Raw genomic sequence first — 26214 nt, 5'->3', positions numbered from 1 at the left:
TTCATGAATTAATCATGTATATAAATTATTCAGTACATTCATAACAAGAACAGTATACTTGATTATTGCACATACAGGGCATACCACCGTAACAGAAATCATTTCTTCATGGACAACATAAAATTAACAATTCAGATTTTCAGCATCATACATGTACTCGCTTTATGATAAAATTGTTTCTGAAAATCAATCAGTTGACAATTTGCAAAAGCATGGAACATTTTACCATCTATTGGTTTTTCATAAAAACTATATACTGTTTATACAATACACATGCTCTTGATAAAATTGTATAATGCCTATATACCGGTAATTCTTCTAGGTAACAACCAAGTACCAATTTTTTTCAGCTTTAATGAAAATATGCTCTAATAAATTGTTTCTGGAGGTGAAAAGGTATGAAAAATGGAGATTAATAATGTAAAAGTTTAACTCCACTGATTCTGAAACATTAGCGACAGGTTTTCTTAACAAATTTTCTTGGCAATCTTAACATTGTTCCACCTGTAATGCAGTTCCTTTAGCAGAAAATACAATGACTCCTTAATGTGTGTTCACTTTCAATGTTACTTGCATACAACATGAAAGCACAATAAGCAGAAAATAAAAGCACTGCTGTTTCAAATTGATTTTAGTCAAAAATTCACTGTGTAATGGTGACAAGTCATCCTCAACAACCACTTAGTGATTCTGTGCTATCTCTGAAAAGAAGGAAAGAACGTCGTCCACTTTAAATTCCAAGGTTATCCCAGAATCTGGGTAACACTGGTTGATCAGATCTTCGTAATGTTTGATTTGTTTGATGAATTCATCTTGCATGGAGAACCACACCACTTGGAGCAAATTTTCCTCCTCACACAAATCTTTAAGGGTTTTCTTGTAAATTCCATCCAGCCCTTTCTTCACCTATAACAATTGTTTATTCTTTAACAGACTTTCCTGTGATTAAAATCTTTACACAATTAATTTTCCTTCATAAGTTTCATGTAGAATATTCATATTATTCACTGGTGTTAAGCCGATATGCGTACCATTTGGTACGCATATCATAAGATGGCGACGACCTCTGCAGGTTCGTAAGTTTACACAACTCTTTTTATTTATTCAGATCGTATTTCAGCGGGTAAAACATCAGTGTTTGAAGGGCTACCGAGTCTTCACAAGTAGCATCCTATAAAATAATCCAAAACTGCATATTAATTGATATTTTCTTCGTTAATGAAAATCCCTATGATATGCGTACCTACGGCATGTTTATGTTTTTGGATATACGTACCATATTTTGATGATATGGGTACCATCTACTTTTCTATTATATCTTGTGTTTTCTGATTTTCACTGAACTGTGCGGTTTAGAGACGTTGAATGCATTTGTATTATATTGTTTTATTATCGTTATCCCCAGAGCGTCAGTATGTTGAGAACTTGGACATATGGACATATATCATTACTTCATAGTGGCGGGAAATAAACATTCAAATTTTCAATATATCATACTATAATTGATCTCTTGTTTTCGGTCGGTCGGTTCAATCGGTTTTGATTTACGCTCAATACTGAACATCGATTCTGGCAATACTTTTTTTTTTTTAGTAGAGAATTCAGGAACAATAATTGATGAATCCCATGTAAGAAGATAATATTTAAAAAGTTGTCAAGAAATTATCCTATCTGTTTAATGTCAATTGTTTTAAAATAATAAATATGCCGAGTAGTAATTGTTCCATGCTTTATCAATTAAACAGAATTCAACATTAAATGGTTAATTTTTGAACAAAATAGTCTTTTATTTGTCTATTGTTTCATTCGTTCGTAATTTTATACAGCTAAACTTCGATATATTGAACACCCATATCTCGAATACAATGGATATGTCGAAGTGATTTGTAATTAACAACCATTCATTTTGGGAGTTGATTTTAATCAACTATGCAGTTACTCAGGCAAACCGAAAGTGAAACATTGTTTGGACCTAAGCACAAATCATCACCGCTGACAACATTTAGTTCTAATCAATAAATTCGATGTAATGAGTTCTTAAGTATTGTTTTTCAAGGAAAATAATTTATAAATACATTGTAAATAGTCAGATTTTAAATGGTACGAACAATTTAGATATTTTTTGAAGTCGTACATTTTATGTATTCCTACGCCAGAGTTCAATATAGTCTCGTTTAACCAGACGCCCGGCTGTCTCCGTAAATCTCTGACAAGCAGAGAGTCTCTCTTGCTTGTCGGAGATTAACAGATACAGCTGAGCCTCTATTTGAACGAGACTAGAGTTCAATTTTGCTTGGATCCAAACAATTTCTTATAACTATTTAGATTACTGATACGCAGTTTGATGGACTAATTCTTTGAATATTGCACAACATGATTGATATTGGATATTTCATTGATATTGGATTTTCACGAATTTCCCGTAAGGAAATTCATGTTTAAAAAATGTTCGTTATTCAAATACTTATAGGAATTTACTTGCCATGCATGTAAAATTACATATCGTTGATTTTAAAATAAATAATAATCGATAAAATCAACTCCCGTCAGTACTTCAGTACTTTGATTTGAAGTATCGTACCCTCAAAATCTCGAATACTCGGATATCGCGAAGTTATAAACAGTCCTATCTAGTTGGAGATAACGAAGTTTGACTGTGTTTATAAACAAAATAATTTTTTATACTTAGAATATTTTTTTTGATAAAGAAATTGAGGGACTCTAAATATCTGTATCATTCGGACTTGAATGTTGAATTTGGACTTAAAGTGAGATTTTGGTAATCTGATGATTATATATCAGGCAATCTAAATCACCTGTACTTCTTTCTTAGATAATTTTTTTTTTCATTTATAGTTTTCATTTAACAAGTCGTTTTAATTTTTTTGTACGAAATACAGTTAAATAGGTTATAAATATACAATTCCCTTCAGAAAAAAAAAAACAAATCAGTTTGTATATAAGTGGTACGTATATCTTACCGATGGTACGCATATCCAGAAATTCTTATTTGTTTTATGGTACGTATATCTGTTTTTGTAGGTACGCATATCATCGGGATTTTCATTAATGAAGAAAATATCAATTAATATGCAGTTTTGGAATATTCTATAGGTTGCTACATGTGGAGACTCGCTACCCTTCAAACACTGATGTTTTACCCGCTGAAATACGATCTGAATAAATAAGAAGAGTTGTGTAAACTTAAGAACCTGCAGAGGTCATCGCCATCTTATGATATGCGTACCAAATGGTACGCATATCGGCTTAACACCAGTGATTATTTGAGTGATGTTCTAAGATGACCTTAATTAATAACCAGATAAACCCTAATATGGTTTACCTTTGACCTTTAAAGGTATATATCATCATTGATAACCTTCACCTTTGCCTCTTAAATTTTTCCTTGATTCTTTACCTTTACCCTTTAACTCTTAACTGAAACCTCACTAATATTGTTAACCTATCTAATTAGAGAACCATTCATAACTTTAGACCCTTATTATCAAACTGGATTCTCATCAATTTTATTGACCTTTTATTTCATTTATTGAATATTGGTACTAATAGATGATTTTGACATCCCATCCCATCAACTTGATTCTCATTGATAACCTTAAACTTTCATTAATAAATTTGCTTAAGTTTCTAATTGATGAATATTATCCCTAACCTCTTTAAGGTCAGACGCGACCTATTTTCCATTTTCTATATTTTCGTATCTCTACAATGTGAAGATTTCCACTTAGTAATTTTATAATTATATTTTTTGTGTTACCGGTATATGTTTTTTTTTAAATTTAGATATAAAGTGTTCAATTGAAAATGTATTGTATGACTTTATTTATAAGCATTCAAATGCATTTTGCATGCTATTTTAAGGAAAATTCGAAATATTCTAGCTCCGAAACGAGTCTGGTAATGTACCCTGAATTTTTGGGAATTAACAGGTTTAAATGTTAATTAATAAGGAATAAAATATCAAGGAAAATTATACAAAATTGATGAACGTCTCGTGTATCCTTAATATGATTCACTATTAAGAATTTGACCTTTGAGCTCCTTGACGTATCCTTCTCACTTACTTGAAAATTTTTTTCCAAATTGACTGTATTCCCATTAATGACTATTACATTAACCCTTGAAATTGATTGTCATTGATGAGCTTTATTATTTACCTCTTTTACCTAGAGACACTTTTGATGACATTGACCCTGTATCCTTTCAACTGGGATCCCAATTGTTTTCCACTTTTTAAATAGAATCTCATCATTATAAACCTTTACTATTTACCCCTTTGAATGTATATAACTTAGTAATTAATGGTTACCATTCACTCTGGAAACTCATGGATGACCTTAACCCGATTGGTTGGTTATTCAATGATGACAATGACGGTCATTAATCTCCATCAATTAGACTCCTACTCACTAATATCCTAAACTTTTATCTTTTTGACTCAACTTTGTGTCAATTTCAACTGTTATCCTCCCAAACAGGCACTATTTATTTTGTTATACTGAATGTCTTTTTTAAAATTTTTAAGAAAATTTTACTGCTTTTATATAGGAATAACGTGAATTCTACAGCGAACCGTACGCGCATAATTTTCGCGCATGTAACATTTTTTAATGTTACCCGTTGCCAAGTGCGTTGCTAACGCTGAGGGTAATAGTAAATATTATTAACTGCGTCTTAACCAATCAGATTTCAGTATTTAACATGAAAGTATAACAAATATAAATGTATTTAATTATACATTATGTACTACAACTCTTATACTTGCATCTTTATTGACATTAAGAGACTTTACATACTCTTTGATGACCTTTTGAACTTATTATCTATACTTGCATCTTTACTGACCTTTGACCTTCCATCCATTACCTTGTTTATTGCATACTCTTGATGAACTTGACCTTACCTTTTAAACTGGATTCTTTATTGTCCTTACCTCTTTCACTGGATACTCTTTGATGACTTTCCTTAGTTCTTGTTTACTGAAGGCCAACTGAAATCCGACCTCCTCTGGTTTGACACCTGTAGCCACACGATTCTGTACGCCCTCAAAAAACACCTGTAACAAGACACAGGTACATGTCAGCTCTAAAGCCTTAAGCATACCTAATAACATGACTAATCCCATTCACATGTTATGCTTATTCCACTTTAAAGCTTTCTGACAATGGGCTTACATGTAATTTTTCCAGAGGCCTTCCCAAAAGATTCAGGGTGTAACTGTTAAGATTGTCCTGATAGATCTGTTTAGCCTCTTTCCGGTCAGACTCCAGACATGGAATTTTCAGAGTGGACAATGTTGCTAGAGGGAGTAAATTTTTTTTATAATAGCACACAACTTTCTCAAAAGATTCATAAAATTAATTCTTAGAGGTATGTACAATGAAATATAATTTGCTGAGATCTCGAGAGAGAGAGAGAGAGAGAGAGAGAGAGAGAGCAAAATCATGCAAGCACTCATTGCTTTTAATATTAAAAACACTGAATTAATCATGTGTTCAATTACAGGTGCAGTTTCAAAAGAATCCATTAGGGAAATTAATGACAAAAAAGACTTTCCTATATTCTTTAAATTTTCTATTCTCTTTGTTTTCTATTTGATACTTTAGAATTTAAATCTGAAAATCTGGGGGGAATGTTAATGGAATTTGTCAATTTAAGGTAGAATTTGAAACCATGCATGTATTGATTTTTTGATAGTCATTAGAATAGTTTACTTACAATACATATGGTGGAAATTCTCTGAAAAAGGAAAATGTGGTAAGATATTAGAGAATGTTAACAAGATTATACAGTAGATTTACAGAATTCATTGTAGCTTTGTCTTTGTTGGTTTTTGTGGTACATCTCATATATATACAGTACATTCAGTTCCCAACAAACTATCGATGAAACAATCTTTTTTCATTGAATTTTCATACAAATCCATAAAATTTTCTTATGAAAAAGCAATAAATGAAACCTAGCTAGCATGGCCCCATGAATTAAAATGATTCAACATTAAATGAATCTTATCCAAGTGTTATTTTGTGTGGCTGATTATTGTTTGGAAGTAAGATAACTTACACACAAACATATTACACAGGGGAGGGGGAAGGTGAATAAGTAGGTAAATACCCATCATGACAACATCTTTTGGTGTCTTCTGGCTCTCGCTGGCTACACGGACAATTTGTTCATAGATGACCACCACCAAAGCTTTGTAGGACTTATCCAGATGTGTGTGTCTGTCTGAGCCCTTAAATATACTCTCTGCTTGGTTGGCAAATTCCTGTTACAGATTTGAAAATAATCTTCAATAAAAAGGTTTCATTCATAGCTTAACAAGCTGGTACTGGTTAAATAACATTGTGACACTGCATTGCTCGTAAATATGCAATGTCTGCCATATTTCTCTTTCATCATTGCTGTCCCTACAACCCGTATATAAGGTGCAGACCTCTAAACAGTTCAAAATACTTGGCCTCGCCGCGCTACTCGGTCGCAATGAAATTATGAAATTCATGCACTTTTTTCAAACCAGGAGAATACTAACATCAAACAAATTGGTCAATGCATTATTTACAAACAGAATATGCACGTGAATAAGAAATAAATGCATAAAATCCAAAGACCACGAAAGGAATACTACACGTCAGCCACGAGTTTCAGGTGTGCAATTGGGTGTAATGAAATCAAAGGGCTTTGTATACCGGTACCTGGTCTGGTTGACAATGCCTATTTACGAATGGTGTTCAGCTTTTACTTCTAAGAGGGTTACATTCTATCCTAACAATCAGAGTAAATCGTGTTCTGACCAATTACCTCAAAGTTATGGACAAAGGCTATAATTCCACATCGACTCTTCTTGGAAACTTTAAAATCTTGAATGGCTTTTATCTGGTTTGCCTAAAATCACAGAAAATTTCTTATTCTTTAAACAGGACTTTGTACAAAATCTTAAATATATTATACAATGCCTACACAACATATTTTCTTTCAGTACATGAACAATCAACAATTTAATACAATATTTTGGCTCTAAGTATTCATTAAACATTGTAGCTTTAAAAAAGCAAAATTTTTCAATAGGGTATCAAGTCTTTGAAAGATACATCATAGATGAAATACAATGTATGCACAAAACAATTTTTTTCCGAGGAAAGGGTATTTTAAAAGTAGCAAATTTTTGGAAAAAGGACAGAAACTGTTTAATCTTTTATTCTAAATTAAAAGCAATAAGAATCAAAGTTGACGTGTTAAATTTTAATGAGATGTTTGGTATACTCACAATGAACTTGTCAAAGATGCATCTGATTTGAGTATACTCAGAGTAAAGTTGTCAGAAATGTGTTTGATTTTGACGAGGTGTATCGTTTACTTACCATGAAATTGTCAAAGTTGCATTTGATTTTGACGAGGTGTATCGTTTACTTACGATGAACTTGTCAAAGTTGCGTTTGATTTTAACGAGGTGTATCGTTAACTTACAATGAACTTGTCAAAGCATGCGCCTGATTAAGGTATACTCAGAGTAAAGTTGTCAGAAATGTGTTTGATTTTGACGAGGTGTATCGTTTACTTACAATGAACTTGTCAAAGTGCATTTGATTTTGACGAGGTGTATCATTTACTTACAATGAACTTGTCAAAGTTGCGTTTGATTTTGACGAGGTGTATCATTTACTTACAATGAACTTGTCAAAGTTGCGTTTGATTTTGATGAGGTGTATCGTTTACTGACGATGAACTTGTCAAAGTTGCGTTTGATTTTGACGAGGTGTATCGTTTACTTACGATGAACTTGTCAAAGTTGCATTTGATTTTGATGAGGTGTATCGTTTACTTACAATGAACTTGTCAAAGTTGCGTTTGATTTTGACGAGGTGTATCGTTTACTTACAATGAATTTGTCAAAGTTGCGTTTGATTTTGACGAGGTGTATCGTTTACTTATGATGAACTTGTCAAAGTTGCGCTTGATTTTGATGAGGTGTATCGTTTACTTACGATGAACATGTCAAAGTTGCATTTGATTTTGACGAGGTGTATCGTTTACTTACAATAAACTTGTCAAAGTTGCGTTTGATTTTGACGAGGTGTATTGTTTACTTACGATGAACTTGTCAAAGTTGCATTTGATTTTGACGAGGTGTATTGTTTACTTACGATGAACTTGTCAAAGTTGCGCTTGATTTTGACGAGGTGTATCTTTTACTTACGATGAACTTGTCAAAGTTGCGTTTGATTTTGACGAGGCAGCTGGCAAACATAAGGCTGAGGAAGGAACCGGTGTCCTGGGCATTGTTCACATGCTGACTCATCCGTACCAACATGTACATGGAGTTACTGCAGACAGAAAGGCGGCATGTCACAATCAACATACAGTAGAACCTCAGTACCAAAGTTATAGAACACAACATGGACACAGGTGTTACAGTTCTCAAATTACATTGCTCAATGATTAAATTTTTGAATAATTTGTAAGATGTGTAATATTTCAATATGAAAGTATGAGTTTTAACTTTAACATCAAATTTGTTTTATTTCAAAGATATAAAACAAAATCCTTTTACTTCATGGTCACTTCTACCGTTTACTAGCTTTCTTTTTTTACATAGATAGGTACTACATGTATCTAGTGATAATTGATATTCATAATGTACACTGACAGTATATTTGTTGTGTTATGTAGTGTAACATTGGAAAACAGTAAAACATGAGTATAGCAAATTGCCAGGGACAAGTCAATCTGAAATTTTAATGTAAATTCCTTATTGTACGCTAGTACTTAATTCCACAATTCCACTGTTTTGCATCAAATCTCGAAAATATAAAATCGCGAGCACAAATTTTTTGTTTTGATTTCATATAGCTCAAAACTGTCTGAAAAAGGGAGTTTGCTGTAACCATGTTTTACTGTATGTATCATAAACATTGAGTCTATTGTTTAGTGCAGTATTAACTGATTGTTAATCTGGGGTTGTTCAACCTCATATGAATTTTAACAGTCTTATAACAGAAGGGGGATATATTACATTTTACAATCAAGCCAGAGCTACAAGGAAATCATGTCATAACTTTTTTTTAACATTCATACAGCATCCATCATTAACCTCTGTAAGTAATTCAACACTGTTAAATAGTAATTTTGACTAAAAAAGATATGATATAAGATGTATATATAAAGTATAGAGACAGAGTGAGAGATTTGGGGTGGGAAGGTCATTACAAATTTTAGCTTATATACATGACACAACATTATATAAATTATGCCCTTAATATAAAAGTTCTCATCCATTGTGTCATTACATATTGTTATCTTGCTGCCAGTATCTTTCATACTCAGAATTTCTGCCGTTCCTTGAGAGTAAAAAGTTAACATTTGTTAAATTCCCTCATGTTTCAATATCTAAACACCATCAATTCTCAATGTTTGATCCTGAAATTGAATAGCAAAATATTTCTCTGGATAATTTTATGAATCAAAAACCATAGTACAGGTCTCCATATCTGTACAAGCATGCTGATTATTTGCTAGTCAGAGTTATTTCTCCTTCTGAAAATATACTACAAAAGGCCTGCTTTTATCAAAATTAAAATTAAAAAATGTATAATATTAACCAATTGTTAATTACAACTTGTATTTACTTACAAACCATCCAATCTATCTGCATATGACACAAATGCTTCAAGCTCTGATTCCAGATTTGGAAACAATTCTCCCATCATCCTTCTGACTTCCTCATTCATATGTCTCCTACCAAAAATCAGAGTTCAAAAGTTAAATAAATATTTATTCAAACTTTTTTTTTCTTTATTTAATCATGAGTAATATAAGCTGATGCTTAAACATAGAAGAATGAAACATAATTAATGTTAAATTATGTTTGTTTTTTCAGCCCACATCGTCAGATATAAGGCATTTGTTTTCTCTTTGATGCTTCTCTTAGTTGTTCATGTAATAAAATATATAGTAGAATATCATAGAGACCTAATGAACCCTCCCCCCTTCTCAATGCTACCCCATTCCAGCATTACCTTATTACCGGTAACCTTTCCTTTATGGTTTAAACATTCAATCAAACCAATTTCTTTTTAAATTGCTATTATTAAGTATGAGAAAAAGAAATATTTTGGGGACATTTTTTCATTGTTTGTAAATGTACACCTTAATTTTTAAATCTTTAGTAGATCTTTTTTGTAAAACGTAACTTCAAAAAATTGCAAAAAATTGCTAATAGTATATTTTTAGACATGTTTGCTTTTATAGTATTTGTGTCATGCAGTCAAAGATTTGGTTTAACCTATAGAACTATTGTTATACTTGACTGGTTGGTTCTTAAATAGGACCAGTAATGGTAAACATCTAGCTAATGGTAAATTCATTCCAAAAATTGGATAAAATAGAGATTGATTTTTTAGGACAAGGAAGGGTTTGTTGAGGGATAAATAATATACATGTGTATTGTTCATATGTGCATGGTAGGTTTGTTGATATAATTTTACCTCTACTGAGTAAATTCGCCCTTGTATCTTTTAAAAGAAATCTGATCTTAATTATACCGTAGACAATGAGAAACCCCTAATTGGGAAGTTTAAACAATTCTTTTTATATAAACATATGGATTCTTTGAATTTTTTAAACATAATGACTTTAAATTAGGTAATTACCTATACTAGAGTTATTTCATGATCATGATCAAAACTTTCCCTTCAATGGTAGCTAGTATAGAGACTGCAAAGACATCAGACCAACAAGTTTGCTCTAATAATTTATCATTCAGAAAACCTCTGCTACTGATATATGTACTTCTGCAAACTTTATATGTATAAAACAAAAATTTGTTTAATTGATATACATATACTAAATGTTAACGGTGAAATGCTTCCTTTGTTGTTTCATGCTGGCTCTGAAAGTACCCATCATTGCAGAAAAAATTATATAACACGTGATCGGCTTATGCATTTTCTATAATGTTTGCTACCTTTATACCCAAAGAAAGCATTGTATTGTGTAAGTTATGTCTGATTCAAATTACCTAGTACAATGTAGATATCATTTAATGGATCATTTTCTGATCTTGCCGATTACTACCCTCAACTAACATTGTCATAATATATTTGCACATAACATCATCAGTGATGCAACTTGCATAAACATATGTACGGTAGATATATTATTTTCATAATTAATTTAATTGTATTAATTTTCACAATAACCTTTTCTTGTTAGTCACATCAACCATTTGAATTTATATTTTAGTAAACTTGCATGCCTCATACATCTTAAATGTGGTACAGTTACAACATCCTTAATACTGTAGTAACAAGCAAATTGTGCCTCAAAATAGAGGATCAAAGCCTAAATGAACAAAATCCTCTAATTTACAACACAAATCAAATGTGTCAATTCTCCTGAAAGGCATTCAAGTTCTGTCATAGATAATCATTATCAAAAACCGCTATTGTTCATAACACAATTTCAAATGATTGCATTGGTAGAGAATTTTCCATCTCAAAAATCAAGCTTCCAATCAATGCCTGCGTGTTGACATGACAACAATATACACTACTTATTGCAAGTATAATGAGTATTTCATAGAACTGGGCATTCTCCAATAAACAACATAAATAAACTCATATCGTCATGGCAACAACATGGAGATGCTCAAATGAAATTGTCTCAACACTGAAAAATTACATTCCAATTGTGATTCTTCATAATTTGTAATCATCTGAAACATAAGAAACTTTTGGTGGTACATGCTCTGTTGAGACAATCACTAAATTCTGCAATCCTGCTTAAATTTAAAAAAACATCAACAAACTTAAGACAAGGCAAGGCAGCATAAATCAGTACAGTGGTGTGTGGGTGATATGAAGCGGAGAGGCAGGCAGGGCAGGGCTGGGTTGGGCCCACTTACAGCTTGGACTTGGTACGACGCCTCTGAATCTTAAGACCACCACCTAAATTCTCCTCATAGAACTCCCTAAAATAGTCAGTAGCCATAGAAACGTTGACAGAATCAATATCTTTAAGAACAAGGCCCTACAAACACATGTGTATGTATACCAATAAAGGTAGAAAAATATATCCTTGTTCTTGGAAACATAAGAAACCTCTACAGAAAATGAAAAAGATTGCATCTTTAATGAATTCACAAGAAAATATTAAAATGTGTATTAATTCTTTCTGAAAAATACCATATCCATCTAATTTCAACATCCCTTCTTTCTGCTTTACTACATTTATCTTGTACTCTGAATACTTACACAACTTCAGGTGCAGAAGGTTGAAGTGGCTTCCATACATCATCAGATTCTTCCTCCTGTAAATCATGAGCAGAAAATGAAGCTTCTCAATAAAATAATTAGTGATTTAGAATGAGGGTCAAAAAAATAATTTGATATGTGTGCAACAAGACCAAAATTACAGCTTTCATATACCAGTATATCAAAATAATATAAAAATGTCTTTACAATTTTGCATTTTTTTTAATTTTAATTTTTGGCACATTTTTTAACATTGAGCCCCAGATAAAGAATGGAGATTTTTAAAGATTTTCCCCCAATATTCCTACGCTAATATTTGCCCCTTCCCCCTATTGTGGCCCCACCATACCTTAGGGATCATGATTTGAATAAACATGAATCTACACTATCAGGGGATACTTCCACATGTTTTAAAATTGGCAAAATGGTTTTTGAGAAGATTTTAAAAAATATGTTTCTATGCAAAAATTAGATATCCTACATCTCCCTCTCAATTGTGGCAGACTCTACCCCCTTCAATACCTGTGGAAGTTTCCATATAAAATTCAAATTACTAGCCAAATGGTTTTTGAGACAATTTTTAAAATATAACATTTCTGGTATTCATATGTATTTGACACCCCCCCCCCCCCATTGTGGCCCCACCCTACACCCAGGGGAAGTTTCCTTATAAAACCCAACTTTACTAGTCAAAGGTATTTGAGAAGAAGATTTTTAAAAATTTAACATGTTTTGATGTAAAGATTTGACACCACCCCCTCCCATTGTGGCGTAACCCTACCACCAAGGATCACGATTTGAACAAACTTGAATCTTGAATACCTGAATATGATTACACCAACGGTAGGTTTCAACTTTTCTTACCAAATGGTTTTTTGAGAAGAAAAATTACTCTTACAAATTCCAAAGTAAAAAAAATAATAAGCCAAAGGTATTTGAGTAGAAGATTTTTAAAGATTTCTTACCTAAAATTTTACCCCCATCCCCATTGTGGCCCCCCTCTACTCTACTCCATCCCCACCCCCACAATATCTATCTGTCTGTTTCATCATGTTTTTACCCAATATGTGAAACTATTTATTTTAGAGGCTTTTGGACACTGATATATAATAACATTATTTTAATTTTATTTTGCATTACAGTTGCAACATCATGGCAATGTATTTTGAAAATTTATTGAGGCAGATACTTATTCAATTGCTAAAAGAGGTATAACTCTTTTATTATGTCCATGACAGAAGTCTGATGAAAGAGTTACCTAACTTACGTCACCTCATGGATTGGTGATTTATAATACATGTACACAAGCACCTGACATTTTACATTTTTCTCATCATAAAAAATATATACCCTCTCCTTATAATAATCAAGATACCCATTGCCACCATCTTGGATTGATTTCAAATTATCACATCCGGTGGAATTTTTTATTAAAACTCATTTGGAATTAATTTATTTTGCGAGCCTCTTCGTCAATTATTTAATATATAACGTAAGCTGCCAGTATAAATTTACTAAATTTGTTTATATTTATTGTCTAGTAGTTTGAGGTAGAACATTCCAGTGTTAGAGTTAATCACCGACCAATCAAATTACAAGGAATCAAAATTGGCATCAAAAGATAATTTTCTGAGAGGTAAAAATATAAACATAAACATATTTAGACTATATAGAGTAGTCATTGTGTCACTTCATATAGAAAGAAATTTCACACAACCATAATTAGTACATATACATCTAATCATGCCATTCAAATATTACCAAAAAGTCGTAAAAAAACTGACTTTAATACTGGGAAAAAAAACACAATTTCGAATTAATGTTTACAACTTGACCTGTTTAGCCTCCTTGTTAACAGAGATGTCCCCTGCCAGATGGAAGAATCGGACACAGAAATCCTGTTCTGCCAGACAAACAGGCTCAAGTTCACTGAGGATTTTATCAATGATCTGTAAACACAAAGCATACGATGAATAGATCCCTCAAGTTCAATGACATTAAATATGAAATATTTTGCAATACTTATATTTTCCAATTACTAATTATCTATGCATTTCAGTTAGCGTTTTCTTCAAATTTGTAATGATTTATTCAAGAAACATGTAACTGAACCATACCCAGCATAAAATCAAACAAACAAAATACAAACACTATGGAATCATTTAAATTTTGGGGGTTAATTTTCACTGATCGTTAGATTTTTAAAGATGTGGCAGATGTGATTTACTTGTATGTTAATAGAATAAAGACTGAGATTTTAAAATATTTTGGAAACGTCAATTCATGGGTAAGAGGTTCCCACAAAATGCATGAAAATTGAGCCACAACAAATTCTTATGATTTAAAGTAATGTTTACCTGGTCAAATAGATGTCTCATGGCAAGATCATGGCTGGATCCATGCATCGAGATACTGTCCGAATTCAAACTCTGAACCGAGCCTGACATTTTCCGGTTCAGACTGGAGGAAGAGCCAGAAAGAGCTCGAGCCTGTGCACTCAGTCCAACACCTGGACAATGAAATGATGGATCAGAGGTAGAATTTACACATACTCTTTAAGAACTATTAGGATTATTAAATGCTGTAGAGAAACTTTTATTTCTGTGTGAGAAAATTAATGTATCCTGAAATTGTTTGACAATAACAAAAAAGAATTGGCTGCAAATAATAGTTGCCAAGACCAAGTCTAATATAACTTAATAAATGCAAAATCAAGGCACTGTGATTAAAACTTGAATAACAGTTTGCTGTTCTATGGTTAACTAAGGGAAGTACACATCCAGCATCCTACCTAATTTATTCTTGTCCGGTTTGGTTCCTAATTTCTGCTTGGCCATCTCCAAAAAATCTTGTATTTCTTTATTGTAGAGCTTACTTAAATTCTGGGTATAAACCTGTCAAAATCCATTTAAAGATCCAAGATTTAATTATTGCACATGCATGTTATGAATTTATCTCTAAATACAACTGTATACTTGAGATTCTTGAGATACTTGAGAATATTAAGTCCACCAGCTATAGGACACTGAGAGATAGCCATTATAATGTAAGACAACTGAGAAGTCATCATATTACACATCAGATTCATCAACAAAGGACTATATATGATAAGGGCCTAAAATGGCCCCCTAAAATGAACATCATCAATTTACTATCATTCTTTGTTTTCTTAGTACAGATATGTATGTGATGTGTTTACATAATATTCATTTTGGTTCAAGTGCCCACAATTTAGAAATATGACATTGTAAAGACAACCTTTTCTCGCCATTTTTGCATTTTTAGCGTAAAAAAGCTTGTTTTCAAGCAGTTTTTCCTTCTGAAAACATAGAGCGCATTCTTGAACAAATAAAATATTTTAATCAGAGATGTATCTAGCCAAGACTAATAAGTGAGAAAAAAATTGTCCTTGTTCAAGCATGCACTCTATATTTCCCATTCGTAAATAGATAAGAAAAATGTCAATTTTTGACTGAGTTTGATTGAATTATAGAAATGGCGTCACTTCTATATACTGCCAGTGAGTGCAAATAAATCAAATAAATAGATGAAAAATATATCTTATTTCAACTCTTCTAAAAATTAGATAACATTTTATTGTACCCGAAACACTTAAAAAATGGCGAATTATGGGGGCACAATTTAACTCTTATCATATATAGTTCTTTGAATATTGTTTTTCTATTCATAAACTAATTTTGTTTAAATCAAAAGTCCTGACTTTAAAATTCTTATTTGAAAAGTCTAAAATGTCAGCATCCAGCCCTTTTACCAGAAATTCATTTTTTTTTTCATCATAAAGAATTGCATGACATCTGCATAAAATTTTCAGCAATAAGCAATATTCAATGAAAATTTTTTTACCTTTGAGAGCTGAGTGAAGCAATCAAAGTCCGAGTTCTTTAGCCAAAGCATAAGGTCAGCATACGGCGTCAGGTCGCGGTGTGCCGAGTGGTGCGGTGGAAGTTTGAATTCTGGTACCTGACGACTGAGAGTTTCCCCTAGCACATTACCCTGGAAAAGTTAAGATTCTAATACAGCTTGTATATCTAGAGAATTGTATGTATGAACAATCAATGGAATTAAAGCAATGTTTTTTATGCTTACATGTATGTATTCTTATTAAGTACATGCAGATATAAATTGATCTGAATACACAAATGAATATTCTATCTAGATTACCTGCTGAATGAAAAGATTATTTAAGTGATAGGCTAATCTCTTGCCGAATTTATCCGAGAACCTTGTGAATTTTCTCTGTTGTTCCTCAACAGCAGCCATTTGATTCAGTGCTAAAAGCAGAATGAAGGAAACAGTAAAACATACACAAATGAACAAACTATTCCAAAATCAAGGTTGCTCCAATATTATTTTATCACCATGTGTCATTAATGAAAAAAAGTTGCTTAATATGTTTAACTTCTGTATACAGGGTTATTTTCGCCCCATGTAATTTTTGCCCTTATTCACTTGAAAACAGTTTCGCCCCATATTGAATTCGCCCAGACACAGCTGTGTTTAAAAAGAATAATTGAAGGCATTGGAATTCGCTCAGTTTTAAATTCGCCAGATGACAACCAGGGCAAAAAAAGGAGAAAATAAAATGGGGGCAAATATTTCCTTGTACACAGTATTAAGTATCAAAACAATCATTTAGTAAATACCAACTCCTAACATAGTAAATAAAGAATAGAGCTAACCTGGATGAATATCCGCGTTAAGACAACGCTGTAAGATATGGGCCGCTGTAGTACACTCACAGATCCCCCCAGGGGTGGACAGATCCCCGTCTGTTAGGGCCTTCAGGTGCCTTGTGTCTATATCCAGCTGTTTCTGTAAACAATTGTAAAAATGTCACATCAACAGAAATCTGCCCATAACATTTGGTCACATATCACTTTTTTTTATCCCTCACTCATTGAACAAGCAAGTATTTCTACTCCAAGAAATAAAATCTAGTTTTATCATCATAATTTTAAAATTGAAAAGATTTGAAAAAGCAAATTTGTTTATGAATGATGTATTTCCCCATAAAAGTTATTTCCCTTTAATTCCGTCTTGAGGCAAGTGAATTTTCCTGATTAATCAAGCTGAAAATATTTAATTTTATTTTAAAAAGAGTTTGGGAAAATATTTGTGAGAAAATCACTTAAAACACTGCTGTGATGTCATTCCTTTGTTCCAGCAGTCTAAATATTTACCTGTGACTGTTTTTAATATCAGACCGTAACCAATGGTTAAAGTACTAATATCCTTGAAAATCAGACTGTCTCAAGTAAATCAGCAATGAAATTCAATGGCTGTGTTTTAAGTACTATATATGCCTCAAACACTTCTGTATAAAAAAAAAACCAGTTTTCGGCCCTAACGACATTGAAACTGTCCGATATTTTTTCTTACAAAACTGTTTTCAGCATATATCCATTACATATAAAAATTACCAGCATATCTTGTTAAAATTTGTTAAAAAATGAAAGAATCTAGGCATCTTGACCTCTAACATAGCAGGCAATGGAAAATTACCCCATATTATATTGGGTTTATCAAAAACTATCTATAAGAGGCAAAAATATTTGTGTTCCAAGCCCGCATGTTAAAGTTATCAGGTCAGTATGAAAACTTCTCTCCCCTTACTTGCACTCTATTAAAATGACATGCTACATCAATTTACAAATAAATTTGATTAAATACACAACTCCACATAAGCACACAGTGCAGTATCTGTACTTAAATCATGTTGATGTCTGTGATATCCAATAAAGATTTTTATTTTTTAAAAAGCTTGTTGATCTTTTCCGTCTCCACTCATTCCATGTCTGTCTATACCTGGTGGTCACTCTGTTATATACCTGTATGAATCAACCGTTACTTTCGGTTGAATTGACTGTTACTGTTGGTTGATACTGACCACTAAGTTGACTGTTACTGTTGGCTGATACTGACCACTAAGTTGACTGTTACTGTTGATTGATACTGACCACTAAGTTGTCCAGTTCCTCCAGCAGAAGCTGGTGATTCTTGTTCCTGGTGTTAATCAGAGCGTCCTTCTCTTTCATCACCTCCATCTGATCTTTGACATTCTACAATACAGAGTAAACAGTTTCCTTTGTTAACAATCTTAGATGAGCGCTTAACATTAGGTGTAAAATTGTAGATCTTTTGGAAAAGAATGAAAAAAACCCATAGGTTCTGACACTTCAATAGGATTAGATTCCCATAACTTATTTGAGAATTTGTGTCAAAAATTCTCAAAATTGCTTAAGACAGGAAAAACTTGTCAACAAAAATAGGCTCTAAAAGAAATGATCTGTAAAAATATTGCATACCTGCAAAATGCTATCATAAAAGTCTAGTTTATCCTCAATTGTCTCTGCAGATCGAATCCCATCATCCAAAAGTCTCATAAGGTTCAGAACTTGATCCTCAGATCCCATAATGGAATGAATATTGGCCTGAAAATACCAAAATAAATACCTAGTATTATTGTTTATGCTCACTAGCACCCTAGTGCAGTACTATATCAACATACAAGTCTTTATAGGGATATATGTATGTCTATAATACAAAGAATAAAAACTTCAATGGGTTACTAAAGCTGGACAATGAATAAGTTCAAAGGAATACAAACTTGGTTGGTCAGGCAATCAAATTCTGTGCCACCCAAAGGGCTTATTTCTCAAAAGACTTGATCATTTACAAGTCAAGCTAATCTACCATATTTTATCATTCCTTACATTTACATTTGAGAAAGTCAAGCCATTTAGAATTATATACAAAACCATGTTTTAACCATGTTTTTGAGTTCATAATGCAATAGTCAAACAATTACCCTAGTGAGATAATTATTGTTGACATTCTAAATACCAATATTGTATGACCTCTTGACACATGAAACAGTTCACACAGAAATAAACTTTTTTGCTCTTTTGACGGTTCATATAAGGAAAGACATTTGCAAAAATAAATATTCATTTACTTGAAAACTCAACTCTAAATCATACTATACAATAAGGAAACAGATTTTCAGAAACTAAACCCACCCCATCCAGAACAGAGAGCTGTTTGGAGAGCTGCTCGGCGAACAACTCTGCATTACTGATGGCGATCTTACACTCGGACATCAGCTGGTCAAGGTCAGTCTCTTCCTTGGAGGTCAAGGCCTGGTAATCGTCCTCCATGGTGACAATATCATCCTCCTGTTGAGTGGTCTGTACAGATCCTGTCGGTCTGCTCACCTCTACAGGGCAAACACAAAATAACATCAATTTATTGAATTTTTTAAATACATGTATGTGTTGCCAGCTGTAACACGCAAAAAATGAACACAATCTAATGATTTCATGCCAGTTTATTCCATGAGTGTATCAACGCAAGGTTGAACAAAGACTGACTAAAGGATCAATTGTTTATTACAACTGAAATGACCTATAGGGCTGATATTGGTTTTTGTTTTTACAAAAAGCATAACGATTTCCGTTCCTCTTCTTGATTTTAGGCCGTACACAGTATGTATATACCAGCAATGTCTAGTGATCAAAAAAAAGTTTCACAGTCGTTGTCTGAGCAGTATGAGAAATGAACGCTTTTTTTACTTTATTATCTTTATATTTTATTTTCAGTTTACTTTCTATAATCCAGCTAGCCATATATGTACTCTATATGCTTTTATTTACAACCAGGGACATATTAGCAACTATCGAAAGTCTCACGTGACGCGATTTTAAAGATTGTTTTATGCATCAATTTTTTCTTATTCTATTGAAACATTAACAAAATATCCTTTAAAAAATAAAGAACATTTTTTTTACTTCATTCCTGTGTAGGATCATAATTACGATGACATTATTCTAACATATTTCGTGTCCACAATGACAGTAAAATAAGGTATATATTTTCCATAAATATCATTCAGTTTTGAACATGATAATTCAATATTTATGAAACAGATCCGTATCAGCAAGAAGAACACATTAATTTGCTTTAATCCGTAGCAATGTTTTTACAAGATTTTTTTGTATTTGAACTTATTTGTTCCACAACAACTGAGAAGTAAGTTCTTATTTTAATGTCTCTGGTTGGTACGGATGCTTTACGCGACGTGGTCCTTAACGTGGGAGGATAAGGCAAAATTTTCAAAACAAGCATGATATTTTTTAAAAGTTAAAATGTAAACATGGCAGAAAAGAAGAAGCTAACCCCGTTAGTGTACGGTACCTACATCCTTTTACAACTAATTTCTTTGAAGATGATACATTTTATTTCGAAAAATGTCATTGGTGTAAGAAATGCAAATTATAAAAAAAAAAAGAAATTTAAGAAGTTGTGTCAATACTGAAATGTAGCCCTACAGTTTAAACAGGATCAGATTATAGAATATTGTCAGTTAATTATTAAAAAATTAGCAATGCTTGTTGTCAATTGTCTAACTGCCCAATCCACATTTTTTTCTAATCTATAAACCTTCCTACTGCATTTTGGCATAAGATGTCACCAATGCACACATTCTTTGCAATGAACGAACTGCATCTACATGTACTTTGCAGTACTTCTCCCACAATTCTATCATTTCCTATAGATGTTCTTTCTGGAAAGGCAAACGCAAAATCTTTGATGGGCATGATTTTTTTAAGTGGCAACTGTTTCGAGTAACACAGAGTGAATGATTCTTGTCCTCAAGCTTGCTTACCCTAAGGTATAGTTACGGTTGAGTGCTTTCAGTTCAGTACATACTTTGTCATAAATTTCTGCAAACGTGCATTAAAAGAAGAAATCTGAGTAAAATACAAAATACACGATCCTGTGTTTATACAAAAGTATGCCTACATATGGAATCAAATCTGGGCACAAAAAACATCCTGTGTAACATAGCCAGCGGTTTAACCTACTGAGCTATCCAGAAGTTACTCATAGTGATGTAAATAGAGACCACTATTATATAAATCAGTTTCTGAAATTTTTGTCGTTTTTTTGCAAAATTCAACCCCTAAAAAAATTCTATCTTAATTTATTCCTTTGAACAAAATTAATCAAAATATCTGAGATTTTTTGGAGGTCCAGAAGGATATCTAGGCCAAAAACTATGCAGAAATAAACCATTTTATTAAGAGAATGCTGTATTACCCAACTTTAAAGATTAATAATAAAATTGCAAGAGCAATATGATAGGTTCAAAATGCACATTCAAAAAATTTACAAATATGTACGATAGAAAATAACAAAAAAACTTCACAATAGATCTTTTCTCATACAATATCTTTTAAACAGAAATAAAATGTCATACCGTATATCCGGGTTTTTTCATGTGTCACAAAATTTGTGAAAATGGGGGAAACGTGTAGCATTTTTAATTTACGCCAGTCATTTTTTGCCATTTAAAAAGTTTCTTAAAGAAAATAAATCAGAATATAATTTCTGCGTATTAAAAAATTTGCAATTTAAAAGACATTGCGAAAAAAGCGAAAATTAGATCATCACGAAAATTACCCCATATACGGTATTTTCATGGACGGAATGGAGGTAATTAAAAGTCAAAACAAGAGTTATTTGAAATTGCCTAGCCTCGTTTATAATCTAAAATTTAATTGGAACAAAATTTACTAAGTCCTACGATTTTAGTGATAAGGTGCGAAAGTGAGCGGGGAGAGCTGTCAAAGCCATTCCCCCATTCATAATTTACATCATTTGCTGACCTTACAAGAATTTGTATAATTCTAACTACAATGAAATTCAGGTTAAAATTTACTCTTAACACCATCTGCAGCAGACTTAAAATTCTACGCCCTCCCTCAAAATTTCATACAAAGGAAAATTTGTTAAATATCTTTTGAGTAGATGTCAGAATCATACCTTCCAACAAATGTCTGGGAACATTTAGGAAATCTGGCTTTTGGATCAGGTATCTCTGGCTTAGCTACAAAACAGTTCATTCTAAACTGTTAACAAACAAGATAATTAAACATTGAAAGCTTATTTTTGGATGTCGTCAGTCCTATAACACACCAAGTGGTGCAGACAAATTGAATACCATGCATTAGCGCAGTATAATAATTTGTCTGCACCGCTTGGTGTGTTAAAGGACTGTCGACATCCAAAAATAAGCATTCAATGCTTATATTTATATTAATACTGATGTCTATTTGTATGAAATATATGTGTATCATTACTGTAAAGCCATTATATATGCTCTTAGTCAAGGGTATGAAACATATATGGAACAGCCAAATTAACATGTTATTTAGTTAGCTTTCACGACTAAGAATATTGTGCCAAAAACTTTGTCAAAAAAATCTTTTTTGTTAACAAATAGATTTAACGATTCTTTTCCATTAGTACATATTAAATTAGTTATGTAAGTTTGAATGTTCCATTTAATCTTACAATAATAAGTAAACTCAAATTTGTGACAACATATATATTTGTGCTCATGGTGCATGAATTAGCTAAGTGTATTAAAAAGAAAATATTTACATCTACCAAGTATTATTCCCTCTATTTCTTACGGAAACTTATAGTTAATTCATATCTCTATAGAAACAGCCAGACTGAAATTTACACGCTAACGCGGGTTATGTATTTTTTCTGCAATGTCGCTACCTTGACATCCTGAATGAATCACCAAAGAAAGCAATTTTTTTAAATCCAGTGTTTCTCTACTTGCCTGTGAGATGCATACCTCTAAATTTAATTATATCTAAATCTGTTACCATAATTTATATCATATACTGTAATTAATAATCTATGACTTATTAATAATGAATTTTTTTAGCTGCATTATACATTAGAGAATAAGTTACTTTTTGCAATATAAAACAAATCATACCTTCCAGAGACATGAAATAAATGTCTCTTTATCATGTACACTGCTAGCTACCCATTTGTAGACTTTTTCAAAATGGAGATCAAATTCTGCTGTTTCCTGTACAAAAATAGAAGAAGACTACTTTTCAGAATCTCAAATACATGTAGAAGAAATAAAATCAATATTTGGCGATTCTCCGAGCATGAAATAATTCCTTCTGCTTCCCTTCACACATTTGGGAGGTTTTATGGACTGAATTTATGTGTGGAGAGGGAAGTAATTAGATTTCTAGTGCTATAAAAACACAACCCAGATGTGTTCTGTAATAGTACTATGTACACATAAAAATAGCCATATACATAAACCTTTGGTTGTATTTTATGAAAAGATAGAATGTTTTTTCCTTTTAACTATCTTTGCACAAATAGTTTGATAAAATCAGAGAAGCAATTAAGGTTCTCCAATCCTCAGCCTCAAAGCATTTTGTTCATTGTAAAAATGGTATTTATTCTTCAAACTTTATATAAAATGAAATAAAATAAAAAGAAAACTTTGATAGTATCCATGTATTTAACGAAGTTATTGAAATTTTGGCCACGATGGATATAATGGAATAAACGACACATACAAGTTGAGATCAAATTAGAAAAAAAAGGTTGTACTGGTGCAATGGCGGCTTAGACCTCTTTACTTTTAGGGAGCAGGTCTCCATAGAGCCACAAAGTTAAGCAGTTTGTTGAATAGCTGAGTGTAATATTAACACTACAAGACTTATTAAATTGGTCTATTTAAAAGGCAGATTTATGGTATGAATAAAAAAATCTGGATAATTCAGAGTTATCAAACATTGCTAAGGATCAGAGATTATTAAGAACAATTTTTCACACTGGATGTCTATAATTCCATTCCCTCTTCACTAGCTGCCATCCCCTCCATCCTACCCACCCTCAAAAATATCAACTCATTGTAATCAAAAAAGTTTAAAAAAACTTAAATAATAAAAAAAAACTGATGTATAAAAAGATACACATTGAATATTCTCTAGCCTACCTTACTGGAACTTTTTCCATCCACTACTTTCAATTCTCTCAGCAGCCATGTTACTTTCTTTTTGTAGGCCTCTGTTTTGTCAGCCTTTTTAACCTGGTAAACGCGCGCTTGCACTGGAGTCTCTGTACTTACTAAAATAATTTTCTATTTTTATGTATTTTTTGTATCAATTCCATTTCAAATTTGAATTGTTTGTTCTAAATATTAAATTCAAAACTTTGACTTTTTAATAGAAAAAAAAACTTACATGCTGCACAGAGAAAGCTAGTTTTCTTCTTTCGTCCAACTTTTGTAACATGAACAAATCCAATCAAGCGTTCATCATTCGGTAGAAATACATCTCTGTTAAGGGTATGTTTAATGGCAGTCATGGTTTAGTGCCACTACTCCCACTTGCACCTGGAGAATCTCTAGGTATTTTTCAAATTACCATGACTAGCCGAACCTTCTGGCATTTAATTGCTGCAAAATAAAAATCATAGGGAATCTTTTCTGTTTATACAATTAAGTTTGACTGTATCCATTCTCTGCTGATTCCATAATCTCAGACTTTGACACCAGATATAAAACACAATATCATCATACATTCATAGCAATTTTTTTCCAATCTTACTACATGTATCATCTCTCTATTATATAAAAATATATGCCATACAATGGGTCATGACTGGGATTGCCCAAAGAACCAAATATTGCCAGGATCATCAATGTATAAAGATCAAGAATTTTTAACTTTTGCAATAAATATTTTTCATATGATGAAATTCATATCTAAATGTGAAATTCTAAAAAGTTTTATAACCTTAGGAAGACTAAAGTATAATTTTAAAACAAATTGCACTAGGGGATTAGTTAGTGTACTCTATTTGATAGCATCAATAGTGGATTGAAATGCTTATAAACATGATATTTTCATATCAGTCCGGTACATTAACACATAGATAAGATTGAAAGCATCCAAACAGATTAATTTCTATCAATAAGCCGTAAACTGTATGAGAAGAAAGATTACATATACTCTAGATACATGTTTATATAAATACATCAGGTGTATTTATATATAGCTAGGTTAGGATAGGATAGGGTCAATCTCTCTCCCATACATTTAACGACACCGGGTACGGTTCAAAAGCACATGACTGTGCGCATCTTTTTATTTTCATGCAGCCAAAAGTACAAAGTTTTAACTTTCCTTAAATGTATATTTGTTGAAAAGTTATGGTAATGTGAATTTGATTTGATAAAATGCTAAAACAGCGCTTATGTGTCATTGTTTCCAGATATTTCAAACTTTGCATAAAGCCAAATAAAAAAGTATTATTAGCTTTTCATTCAAGGTGGAAATGAATTTAAAAAAAAAAAATTATTGACATTAAAAGCATTAGGAGAAACATTTAGCATTTGAAAAGTGTAATTTCATTAATAATTAATTTTTATAAACCAATCTACCCCAACAATATGGCTTTTTTTTAATCAACTTTGATATTATAAACCATGAGGTAGAGACGATCCCCTAAGAAATTGGGGTGATAAATAAATCATATTTGGATCTTAAAATGATTGACCTAGCATTCAACTATCATTCAAATATCAGGGACGTATATACTAAGCGTATATACTAAGTATATACGTCCCGCAAATATCTAGAGAAGAAATAATTAGACTCAGTCAAGTTCAGGGCTTATTAGTTAATATTATGATAGAAATTAAGAGGCCTGTAATTCTCTTTAGAGAATGGACAGATATATCATTAAATGAATATATGTATAATAATCATTGAAGTACTAATTATCAGCCACAAAAAGATAGCCTTATGCATACTGTTGTCACAGTTGATGACAGTAGCATAAAATTAAAAGGGTCGTTCGAATATTCTCTGTTATCACATGATAAAAGTTCCAATACAAAGAATACTTGTGAGTCGCATGCACAAAATATTTCTTTATTTGAAAAGTTTAAAATAATACATAATTGGAAATACATCCTTAATAAATAGATTAACGACAACTTCCTAATTATTTTGATTTCTTAAATAGGGTAGGAGGAAACTTACCACCGGAAATTTAAAGGCCTCGTTTTGAAATGTATTTTCAG

At 32.1% G+C, this 26214-nt stretch overlaps 1 protein-coding gene across 4 annotated transcripts; it reads right to left on the bottom strand.

The window, feature by feature from the left end:
* On the bottom strand, nt 1-26195 carry LOC128192767 (exocyst complex component 1-like). 4 transcript variants are annotated; one of them, XM_052865723.1, is made up of 25 exons: nt 26174-26195; nt 24368-24582; nt 24121-24251; nt 23092-23187; nt 22119-22182; nt 19313-19509; nt 18599-18724; nt 18251-18352; nt 16973-17105; nt 16455-16564; nt 16137-16286; nt 15064-15166; nt 14630-14781; nt 14108-14221; nt 12273-12328; nt 11924-11989; nt 9652-9756; nt 9309-9359; nt 8219-8345; nt 6823-6906; nt 6136-6289; nt 5740-5760; nt 5196-5320; nt 4955-5077; nt 1-906 (listed from the first exon to the last, which is right to left on the bottom strand). In XM_052865723.1, exons 2-25 carry the CDS (start codon nt 24489-24491, stop codon nt 682-684), a joined length of 2739 nt encoding a protein of 912 aa, XP_052721683.1. In that variant the 5' UTR covers nt 24492-24582; nt 26174-26195; the 3' UTR covers nt 1-681. The 4 variants fall into 4 exon arrangements, with proteins under 4 accessions (XP_052721683.1, XP_052721685.1, XP_052721684.1 ...); XM_052865725.1 differs by lacking the exon at nt 11924-11989 and having other exon boundaries at nt 26174-26194; XM_052865724.1 differs by lacking the exon at nt 9309-9359 and having other exon boundaries at nt 26174-26193.
* Nucleotides 26196-26214: the final 19 nt, after the last annotated feature.

This window comes from Crassostrea angulata, chromosome 7 (genome assembly GCF_025612915.1).
Source record: "Crassostrea angulata isolate pt1a10 chromosome 7, ASM2561291v2, whole genome shotgun sequence".
Lineage (NCBI taxonomy): Eukaryota > Metazoa > Mollusca > Bivalvia > Ostreida > Ostreidae > Magallana > Magallana angulata.
This window is presented reverse-complemented; position numbering and strand designations above follow the sequence as displayed.